General features: G+C 42.6%; 1 protein-coding gene across 1 annotated transcript in view; it reads left to right on the plus strand.

Annotated features, from left to right (window-relative positions):
• The window catches only part of SH3GL2 (SH3 domain containing GRB2 like 2, endophilin A1), a gene marked incomplete at its 3' end in the record, with an annotated part of 198,406 nt that extends 186,680 nt beyond the window's left edge, over positions 1-11,726 (plus strand). The window contains exons 4-9 of the mRNA XM_082656529.1: positions 2,628-2,771; positions 3,687-3,820; positions 5,672-5,830; positions 7,373-7,476; positions 9,302-9,432; positions 11,527-11,726. Of these exons, the coding sequence (XP_082512655.1) occupies positions 2,628-2,771; positions 3,687-3,820; positions 5,672-5,830; positions 7,373-7,476; positions 9,302-9,432; positions 11,527-11,726 (872 nt within the window). The remainder of the gene's footprint in view (positions 1-2,627; positions 2,772-3,686; positions 3,821-5,671; positions 5,831-7,372; positions 7,477-9,301; positions 9,433-11,526) is intronic.
• Positions 11,727-11,984: the final 258 nt, after the last annotated feature.

Here is an 11,984-nt window from a genome sequence, read left to right on the forward strand (position 1 = left end):
TCCCTGGCCAGGGATCGAACCCAGGCCCCCTGCATTGGGAGCGTGGAGTCTTAACCACTGGACCACCAGGCAAGTTCCTTCAAGTACTGCTTTTAAAAATCATTTAAAAATAATTATGTTAACACTTAAAAATGGTTAATTCAGACATCTGATGATGTTTTTCAAGAACACAGAAATTTTACTAATCCAAGAGTCTTAAAAATAGTTAATAGCTGTGAATAAATTTAAAAGCTGGTCTCTTCAAATATATGAATCAATAAGTATTTTAGATGATTTGAAGAAATAAGCTAATAGAATATGGTTTTCTTCCCCCTTCTCGTGAAAATGTAGAACATATTCAAGATGTTCCTAAGTAATTAATGGAAGAATTGAACAACATAATCGAACAACAGTGAAAATGATAAATTTGAAAATCAGCCACAGTATATTAAACTGTTACAGTTATTTCAGGTAATTGCTTACCGGAAGACAGCTCTTAGAAGAACCAAGATCTAAGCACAAATCAGTAACCAAATTCGTAAAAGGAATAAATCTTTGGAGTGTAAAAACAGGACTCGAAGGGATTAACCACCGTGTGTGTTTTCATTCCTCGGTTTCTTTGATCTCCATTTATCTTCTTTCCTTCTGTTCATTTGGTACCTCTTATTGTCTGGTGTCTGCTTATTTCAGTTGTATTTGTGCTAATGTTACTCCTTCTTTTGTCTCCCTGGTACCTTGTGTGTATTAGCTGTTATTACATTTATCACATTTGTTGCCACTGTTACCGTATCTGACACCTCACTCTACTGTGAGCACCTTGGCAGGGACTGTGTCTTTCCTGGATTTCAGATATGGCTTATTGTAGAAAAGTCTTTGAATATATACTCTAATTATATCGTTCCCCCAAAAAATGTGTCATCATGTGACATTTTCAATTTTTTAAATTTAACGTGTATGATACACTTTTCTATGAGAAGCAAAGTAAAGAAAATGTGAATTTTACATTTTTTCCAGGTACCGCCAGGCTTTACATCTGTTAGCATGACTAATTGCTACTCATTATGTGATTCTAAGCTTAAAGATATTTCTCACCCGAAACCTTCTTTGCGATGCCCACTCCTACAGACTAGGGTGATGCTGTGTACTTTCGTGACTTGCTGTAATCTCCCCACATGACACTTAGTATATACACTTCACTCTAATTGCTTTTAAAATAGACGCTACCCTCAGTTCACTATAAACTTCATAAACGCAGAGGCCATAGCTGTCTTGTTCATTATAATGTCCCTGGGCAAACTTGGGAGGGTGACCTCTCATAATAATTCTCTTTGTCTGCAGATTCGACCTTTGAAGCCCAAAGTTTAAATAAAAACCTATTCAAAGGAAATGTTCAAGATGAAATGGCAGCCACTAAATGCTGGAACTGTGTGCTTTAGCTGTGATTCTATCAGGGGTTTCTAAACAGATGGAATCCTGGGCATAATTCTCGGTTAATGTACATTCCCAACTCTGATAATGGACCTGAGAAGCCATAGTATCGTAGCATCAAGTAAATCACTGTATTTAACAGTGTGCTAATAAAGCTGTTTCTTCCATGAAAACTGGATTTGCCTTCTAGGCATCTTCTTTTATAAAAGTAAAAGCAAAAAAGAAATTGAAATGATGTCTTTGTGGCACAAAACTAAGTTTCAGAAGAAGTTATGTGCGAGAAAAGTAATTAAGTCTTTTTAATGAACACAATATTTCTGTTCTTCATGGGACTGTTTACTGTTAGAATCTTAGTTGAGAGGTGATTTTGAAAATAGTTCTATTTTATACATGGTGTGAGTGAAACATGGCATGAGGCCCACACTGCAGGAGTTATCAGTTAATTTCCTACTTCAGTCCATAGGCTCCTAGAATTGAAATAAAAGGTAGAATCTTAAAACTTCGAGATCACATAATCCAGTAGTTTTTGAAGTGCTTTCTGTGGGCCACCCAGATCCACAGAGGGACTGAAGGGCCACAGCAATGAAGAGAGTATCAGAAAAGGCACAGGAGTAGAGAATGGACTTGAGGACACGGGGAGGGGGAAGGGTAAGCTGGGACGAAGTGAGAGAGTGGCATGGACATATATACACTACCAAATGTCAAATAGATAGCTAGTGGGAAGCAGCAACATAGCACAGGGAGATCAGCTGGGTGCTTTGTGACCACCTAGAGGAGTAGGATAGGGAGGGTGGGAGGGAGATGCAAGAGGGAGGGGATATGGGGATGTATGTATATATATAGCTGATTCACTTTGTTACACAGCAGAAGCTAACGTACCATTGTAGAGCAATTATACTCCAATAAAAATGTTTAGAAAATAAAATAAAAAAAGAAAAGGCACAGGAAGACGGGCAAGATGGGATCTTCACCTGGACGAGCTTGCCTTTTCTATTAAATTCCTCTTGAGATTTTGAGAGAAAGGGAGAGTTTAGCGATTAAAAGTGTGTGTTTATCTGTGGACCAAGCTGCACATATTGCAGATGAAGACATCGGTGGAGGGGCAATTTTCAGTAGCTGAGCTGGTTTAGAGACCGGTGAAGGCCTGACTCCCCACCCAGCCCTGTCCCTCCTACATCACTGTTGCCTGCTTTGAAAGTCTCTTATCTCTTTGTCTTCAGCTTCCAGAGCTAAACTCAGCATGATCAACACCATGTCAAAAATCCGTGGCCAGGAGAAAGGGCCAGGCTATCCTCAGGCAGAAGCACTGCTGGCAGAGGCCATGCTCAAGTTTGGAAGAGAGCTTGGAGATGATTGCAACTTCGGTAACGTATGCTTCCTCACGTTTGCATTTTTCATTCGTCCGTGGGATTTTAGTGCCACTAAGAAAACTCTGTAGGAAATCATCCAAACCATTTTATATTTTGATTCTCAATTTTAGGTCTTGTCCACATGGGCCCCAAATTTCTTTTCAGACCGTTTCGTCATTTGTCTTAGGAATTTTATGTATTTTCTTTTTTCCTAATGAGATCCCATCATTACAATAGCTGGGTGACACATCCGGATGCCTGGACATTTACCATTGCACGTGTCTGGCGGTAACTAGTGTTGGGACAGAGGGAACTGTCAGCATGACTCATGCTGACTCAGCATGAGTCAGCACCCCACCCCATGAGCTTTCTCTTTGCTCCCTGCTCTTCTATCCAGGGTACCTAATTTGACTGCCCCAGGTGAATTCCTTCACCCTTCCCTCCTTTGACCCTCAGCCGCCATAGTAACCACCTTCTGTTTTCACTCCTTCACAATGTGAGGTCGCAGCAAATGACTGTCCTTCCTGATTGAGCCCTGTGCTCTGTTCCTGGTATTTGCTTCTGCTCAATGCGCTGGTCTTAAAGAGCTCTCCTCTAAAGGAAAGCAAGCACTTACAAAGGAGGGTAGGGAGCTTCCAAATTGCTTTTTAAAGGAAAAGCAAAATTTTATGTTCTTTATAATAAGGGGTCCCTCTACCACCCATTGGGGGCATTGAGTCTATTGTACTCAGTGAACTTTCATGTACTGTCTCAGGTGGAAAATACACTGATCTCCAGAGGGCATTGTATGCTGTCTGTTGTCTTGGTTGTCTTCAGAAGACAGACAGTAATCCCAGGTTTTTCGTCTGTGATGGGCGCTGTTATTGCAAGTGCATTTCACCTTCACCTTTGTTCTTTAACGAGTACAAGTGCTTAGTTATCCCCTTGCAGGCCCAGCGCTTGGTGAGGTGGGGGAGGCCATGCGGGAGCTCTCGGAGGTGAAGGACTCTTTGGACATGGAAGTGAAGCAGAACTTCATTGACCCCCTTCAGAATCTTCATGACAAAGATCTGAGGGAAATTCAGGTATCTGCAGCTAGTTATTTGGGAAGTGGGCAGTTGGAATTGTACAGATGCAGGTGCCCTTCTCCTTTAGGAAACATTTTTTAAAGCTTACCGTGCATGTTGTCAACACTGAGCATGTGAATTGCAAAACAATCCAGCACGATAAATCGAGAGAAACCAGAAATGCAGTACTTTTAGCCCCAATGTTATGATGACTGTGCCACTCCTGAGTATTACATTTGACTTCTCCACGTTCAATTTTCAAGTTTTTTCAAGCTTTTTTCTCCATGAGGGTGATATCCTTTCCCTGTGTGAAATCGCCCCCAGAAAACCACAGAATAATAAAGAAAATTTGTTAGCTTAAATACATAATTATTCTGTGACTCTGTAAACATGTGTTTTCATATTCTCATAATGTTTGTTAGGATTGAGGGAGAACCCGACTGTCCTCTTTCTAAAACATGTGGAAGAGTTTAGCTATTCCAAATAATAAACTTCAACCGGCTTTACCTAGAACTGGGTGTGTGATGTTCGCTCATTCATTCTTTTAACAAATATTTGTTGCGCTTGTCTGAAATTTGATTTCCTTGACTGTGAAATGAAGTACCACACTGTGTAGTCTCCCTGATCTTATTCTAGCTTAAATCTCCTTCAGCCCTACCACCGGCTCAAGGTCACACAGTTAGTATGTGGCAGACTCACTCCAAATCTAACACGTAACCCTGCCTCCAGGACTCTACCCTGCAGCTGACTGCCAGTTCAGATGTTCTAAAAGAATATTCCTTCCAAAGATACACACATTTAGTCTGGATCAGGGCATGGATTGGAGGCAGGGTGTAACGTGGGCGGGAAGGTCGAGGATATCCTTCCTCCTTCCTTCTCATTTCTTCACCACTCCCAACTCTGTTTCCGTTTCCTTCCCTTTTACTCCTTGCACACCCAGGATCAAGGAAAGTCTAGCATTTTCTCCCACCCATTAGTAGTGAAACACTGCTGCTCATAGGACAAAAATACTTTGTAGCTTTCGGAAACTACTTTCCTACTTGGTCAGTGGAGGTGTCGGACAAGGCTAGGCAGCCACACACCAGGAATGTGTGCATCTGAGGTGATGCAAAGAGGGATTGATGCGCAGTGTATGGTGTTAGGTCCTTTCCAAGTTAGGTCTAGATGATGACTAAGTGCCATCATCTGTTAGATGGGAGGCTTAAATTAATCCATGATTCTCCTAAAGATACATCAGTCAACTAGGGTAAGTGCTGAGACATAGATTCCTAGGCCTCAGCCCTGGATATTCTAATTCAGGTGATCAAGAATCCATATGTTTAATAAGCATCTTAGGTGATTCTAACAGACCGGATTACCTCAAAGATAAATCCTTTCCAGCACTAATGTTCTATGATATGAAAAGGAAGACTACCGTGCTATCTCACTCATTTCAAGGAAAGCATTTTTCCTCTGCCTTCCCATGAGATACCACTTCCCTTGAAGATGGGGACTTGTGAGCCCCATATACCTGTGCTTTCCAGATGTGTAGGGTGTGTACACACATTCCTGGCTTCTGCCGTGGGATGGAGAGGGATATATTCCACTTTAGCTTTGACCCAGCAGGGGTAGAAGTAAAGGGTATTGGTATTTCCCACAATTTCTTTCTTGCTATTAATTATTTTTAAAGATGTTTCCCAACATAAATGTTTTAGCATTTGGAAGCGTTTGCCCCAGTGATGCAGGTTTCTTTATTTTTCTGGTGACATGATGTTTTAGAACTTAGCCTGTCTTATTTTGGAAGCTAATAGGCATGATGGGGAAGTGAGCTGTAAATAGGCCTTTTCCGTACATCCTTTCAAAGTATATTCCCACCCTTGACTTTTTCAGCATCATTTAAAGAAGTTGGAGGGTCGACGCCTGGACTTTGATTACAAGAAGAAACGACAAGGCAAGATTCCAGATGAAGAGCTACGTCAGGCTCTGGAGAAATTTGATGAGTCTAAAGAAATTGCTGAGTCAAGCATGTTCAATCTCTTAGAGATGGATGTGAGTGACTCTCCTGTGGTTTTTAATTTAGCTTTGGCTTTGAGGCACGAGATTAATGTGTTAAAGGGTTATGTAATTAAAAATGTTAATGACTGTACTATGTGGTGAGAACTTCAGTAGATGGTTATTCTTTCAAATTATTTAAAATTGTAAAGTAGACTGAGAAATAGTGAAGCTTTTTCTCTATGCCTATAGTTTGATTTAACTAGATTTTTGTCTGCTAATGATCTTAAAGTATTATAAATAGTGGGGAGATAAAGAATGTTTCTGATGATCTATAGAAGTCCAGTAGCTTAAGCAAATACTCTGTGGAAATGTGAAATGTAAGGCAGATTGACTTCAGATTAGATAAGATTATCAGTCAAGTAAAATGTATTCAGAAGTGAGTGTCCAACATAGGTTAAGATGGTCTGTATTTTGAAGTAAAGTCGACATTTTCTTTCCAAAGATGATTTCAATTGAGATTGACGATTGTAGCATAGATACTACATTTGGGACGTAGAGGAGATAGTTTAAAAGTTGCCTTCACATTTCCAGAGTGCTGAATTACTATTCACGGCTTTAGAACTTACATTCCGACCGGTCATGCCATAAAACCCGTTAACCAGCTTTCCTGTCCTTGCTTATCCCCACCTCCGGCCCCATCAGTTACTGACCAACTTCTGCCAAGATATTTACAGAGCGTTTATGTACTTATCACACCCCAGACTGGTGACAGGGGAGGCAAGTTGAACATATCCAGACTTTCACACTATCCAGAGACGGTGTCAGAGTGTGTGTTTATGTAAAACAACGTGTCCACCTAACTACTGAAGAGGAACACCGTGGGGATGAGGGTGACCCGAATCACAGTGTTCCTTCCCTTCACCCAGAACCCTACCCCACCCCAAAACCCATGGGGCAGCATTGCCTCTGTTAACTCAGAGGCCATTATTCAGCTGGATCACAACACAGGACTCAACATGAAGAGTAACCAAAGATGCTTAGAATATTAGAGCTGGAATGAACCCAAGATGTCACTTGACTCAACCCTTCTACATTGCAGATGAGGGTCAGAGAGAACAAAAGATTTTCCATCATACCACGCTGTCTCCCATAGTGCTTCATGTGAGAAATCAATACCCACATTTTTATTAACAGCACTAATACTGACTTGGCATGAAGTTATAGAGAGCAAAGAATGTTCTAGTCAGTGCATCTTTTGTCCTATAGGAAATCAATAAAATAAGCCAAATCCTAATCAGAAGGTTGTAGCTAAGCATGAGACTGGTTGATGAGAGTTATGTCATCTTCAGGAGGATTCTGACTAAAGTTTCTTCTCATAGTACTAGAGTTTCCAAACACAGGGATGCTTTCTCATCCTTAATCAGTTTGTAACTTGCAAAACTATCTATCGGTCAGCCTGGCTCACCACACAGTCATGGGCATCACTGAGCACTGGTCCGTGTGTCCGGGGTAGCTGTGTCGTGTGGACTGGGCACTAGCAGCTGGTTAAGGACAGTAACCTGGTAACTAAGGTGTGATTCCCCTGTTGATCTGCAGATCGAACAGGTGAGCCAGCTGTCTGCGCTCATCCAGGCGCAGCTGGAGTACCATAAGCAGGCAGTCCAGATCCTGCAGCAAGTCACAGTCAGACTGGAAGAAAGGTATTTTACAGCTCCCTGCATTTTCCATTCCATTTTCTTGCTATGAAATGGTGTATAAAGAAGTGGAGATATTAGAATACATTCGAAGAAAAACTTCCACCAAAATTCCTGCTGATCCTACAAAGACACCTTATGGACCATTTGTTTTGATTTTATGTTGTCTTGGGCTTTGTTTTACCTTGTTCGGTTGAATCTAGTCTTGTGTTTATGAGAGCTAAATACTTAAGGAGTATTTTGGATGCCACAGATGGGACGCCAGGACTCTACTAATGATAATGGATGTGATTTGCTGAGCAGCTATTCTGTGTGGGTACTGAACGTGTATCATCATCAATCATAGAAGAGCCCTTTAAACCAAGTATTGTCAGCCTCACCTAACAGACGAGCAGACTGGGGCTCAGGGTCACACAGTGGTGCAACAGGGGTTCAGGTTTAAGCATAACCTATTGGAAAGCCTGTGTCGTTCCATACCTTGTATTTCTCTGAATGGTGACGAGGTCCGTCAGAGGGAGCTGTTTTCTTATGTCTGTTCCACCTCCTCAGATGGGCCTCAGTGCCAGGCTGGGTGGTTTAATTCATGAATGAGTCTCCCAGGAGCTGCAGGACACAGCCTGCACAGCTGTACACGGTAGCCCTGTGCTATATCATATGTGTTATTTTAGTTAAACTAAATGCATGTACATCAAAGGATGGCCTCAGCAGCTTTTATTCTCAGCTCATGGCCAGAGTCGACTCTCATAGCTGATGTAAGTGCACAAGGCAGCCTCCAGTTACGGTGCTGTATTACGGGAAACGACCTCACCCGTTTCCATCTGGCCAGCCTCTTCCTCTCCTCAGTATCTTCCTTGACTAGTGCTTGGATCGTTCATCTTTCCTCAGTGCACCCTTGTGGAATTATGTGTAACACTCTGAAGCCTCTAGAATGGTTTAAAACCATGCACTTCCATGTACTAAAGAAATATTATATGTCTTTGTGACATCTGTTGAGCACGAAGGCCACTTTTCTTTTTTGCCTCTGAACTACGTCCAAAGCCACTGTCATTCTACAATCGCCATACCCTAAACTCCCCCCACCCTTGCAAATGTGCTGTTCACTTTGCTTCGTGAACACCTGAAGCTGTGGAAAAGACTTCCGGGTGTGCAGAATACATTTACTGCCTGTACCTTTCCACCTCTCTCCTGTCTCCCTTGGATTCTCTCCCCCTTCCTCTGTGCTGTTCCCAGAGCACACAGTACTTCCCCCTTTCCTCCCTCCATACCATCTGAAGCTCTATAAGAAATAACTTTCTTCTGGAAACAGCTGTCCATCTAGAAATGACTCCTACCTATCTTTTGCCTTTTCTCCTTAAACCTTCTCCAACTTCCCCATGGACAGGTAGACTCCTCACCACCCCCAGCTCCACCCCTGGGTTCCTGTGGCATTTTGTCCTATCTCTGTAGCAGCACTTACTACAGTTGACAGTAATCAGTTGCTTATGTTCTGTCTCCCCTCCAGGCCATAAGCTGCTTGAGGGTAGGAACTGTGACTTATTCATCTTTGAGTTCCTGGCACCTAGCACCCTGCATACTTGCAAAGTGAGCTCTGAGTAAATGAGGGAGAAAGTGAGAGGAAGGATGAAGGCAGTGAGGGTATAACCACAGCGGGTGTGACCACAGCACTAAAGTGGAGACAGACACAGATAAGAAAACTAAGGGTCCTTTTCAGATTTCCCATACTCCACAATGGTAGGTTGGTGGGTGACCTAAGCATTTTCAGGATTGTATTGCTTTTCTTTTTCTTCTTAATTGGCTGCATACTCTACCCCCCTTTTTCTTTTTAATGCAGAATAAGACAAGCTTCATCTCAGCCTAGAAGGGAATATCAGCCTAAACCTCGAATGAGCCTGGAGTTTACAACTGGGGACAGCACTCAGCCCAATGGGGGCCTCTCCCACACAAGCACTCCCAAACCTGCAGGTAAGGAGCGGAGGCCTGCAGAACCCATTCCCCGGGCCTGGGCACACTGCACTGACACTCTTCCAGAAATGCTAGGAGCAGTCCAATCTGTGTGCATAAGGAATCCACTATAATATATTTCTTACAGGATGGTTTTGTCAGGTAGAAACTCTTAAAGGAGTGCCTTCTTGTCTCATTGATTATCTCTTCCCCTCCTTTACTCTCTCTCCTCTATAAAACTTTCTTTGTTAAGTCCCTTTTTTCTCTCACTGTCCATCATCAGCACATACTTAACTGTTCTAACAAACACATTTGATTTTGACCCTCCTTTGTGGTCTTACAGTTACCTTAATATGTGAGTTTAGTTGTAGGGATGGCATCTTTTCTTGCTGTTATTCTGCTTCCGTGATTCCTGCCTGCATGAGGAATCATGCTCCTGGGCAGTGCGTGCCCACGCACACTCACGTATAACCCGCAGACAGCAGGCACTCCAGGAACTTGCTGAGTTGGATTTCCTGAGTCACAGTAGCATGTGGGTGAATATATTTGTAGATGAGTATATTCTGGGTCTCAGCATCTGCTAGACTTCCCTCCTTTCCCCACCCTGCAGCCGGTTCATTGTGCTGTGGTAAGAGGTTGATACAATGGGAGCTAAAACTTATTTTCCATCAGGCATGTTGATGTATACCCAGTAATGTATTCTTTTAGGTGGTACCACCGCTCTCCACGCCCTACACACAGATCAGATAAAAACCTGTGCTTGAAATAGATTCAACCTTGGTAATCCTCTTGGTTGAAGAACAGGAACTATCTCATACTGGATGTGGATTTTAAGGATATACAGCTTTCTCCTGTTTTCCCTGCATCCCCAGTGCCTGATGTTCTACAGTAGGAAACATAGGTACTCTCAGGAGACCATGAAGCAACAAAGTGAGGTGTGTGACGACAGTTGGAGTTCTCTGCCCCTTGTGCTTAGCTCTGCTGCTCAGAGCCCTCAGTGTGCGGATAAACAGCAGTGGTTTTTAGAAGTTATCTGGTTACAAGGACTAGTCATATAAGTTACAGGTAACCTGCTTCCCCCTGCTCAAAAACCAATCCCATATTTCACTTTTCTTTTGGAGACTCATTAATTTGCTTTCTCTAAGTAAAAAAAAAAAAAAAAAAATTCATTGTTCCCCTTCAAAGCCATCTAGATGGCATGGAGCTGTATGCACTTGTCTGCGTCGATATACATATGTGTGTGCCTGCTGTGTTAATATATTTGCTCATTTAACATAGATCCCTTTTAAGCTATGATCCCATCCTTCAATATTTAACTCAAGGAAGAATATATTATTTTTTCTATGCCGTAGCTCTGATGCACACCTCATGTTTATATATGCACTATATAACGCAAAGGTGTAAATTATATCATTTTTATATAATCTCATTTAATAGCCAGAGTAGTACTGTGAAAAGTAAGTTCTACTGTCAGTTCCAATTTTAGACAAAGAACCTGAGAGCAAAGTGCCTTAGGCAAGGTCACAGAGAGTAAGAACTTGGACCCAGTGTTTTATATTGTGTTATTTTTACTACATTACAGCGGTTTCCAGAGGCTGGGTCGGGAGGGGTCTTTATTTTTAAAAAGTGAGAACTGCATTGTTATTCTGAAGTTGTAAAGTTTTGTCCGTGTAATAAACACTATTATTTCACATGTGCAGAGATCTTAAAGTGCTAGCATGGAAGGAATTCTGGCCACGCTTCATTTTGAACCTAAATCCCGTTAATACTCCTTAAGTCATTGGGTCTCCCATCTCTGGGCATTGTTAGCAAGGCCAACCTTGATGAATTGTGTTGTACGTATCACAAGGATTGATGTGGCCAATTTTTCATACTGGAAATAGAAACAGCAATTCAACAACTTCAAGGAACATGAGAAAGCTTCTGAAGACTGCTAGAGGGCAAGGTGCCGTGCAGCAGACACTGGGGACCAGTAGCAAGAGGAAGCGTCAGCGGGAAGAGGAGTGAGGGAGGAACCAAGGGGGACAGCAAGCTGGGCAGGTGCAGCAGGAGGTAGATACGTGCATTAAATTCCCCTTGTCTTTCTGTGTTCTTCTCTCCTGCTCTTACTCCCAGGTGCCCCAATGGATCAGCCCTGCTGCCGAGCTCTGTACGACTTTGAACCTGAAAATGAAGGGGAGTTGGGTTTTAAAGAGGGTGATATCATCACACTCACTAACCAGATTGATGAGAACTGGTATGAGGGGATGCTCCATGGCCAGTCAGGCTTCTTCCCCATCAATTACGTGGAGATTCTGGTTGCTCTGCCCCATTAGGATGTCATGCTGGCTGGCTCACCTCTTCCTGACCCAGATAGTTAAGTTTAACCACTGCTTTGGTAATGCTGCTTACAACACATCCCAAGTGCAGGCTGCAGTGGTCCAAGTCATCAAGCCCCACTGAGTACGTTTCGTTGACTTGTGTGATCCCACGAGAGTCATGGTGATGGATGGTATCTTCTTAGCCTGGTGGGCATGGCATGTGCTTTGTAAATACCATCTGAGACCAGCCAGAATTCACAGAACTGCTGTTGA

The sequence above is a fragment of the Grampus griseus genome, assembly GCF_964374135.1.
Source record: "Grampus griseus genome assembly, chromosome: 6".
NCBI lineage: Eukaryota > Metazoa > Chordata > Mammalia > Artiodactyla > Delphinidae > Grampus > Grampus griseus.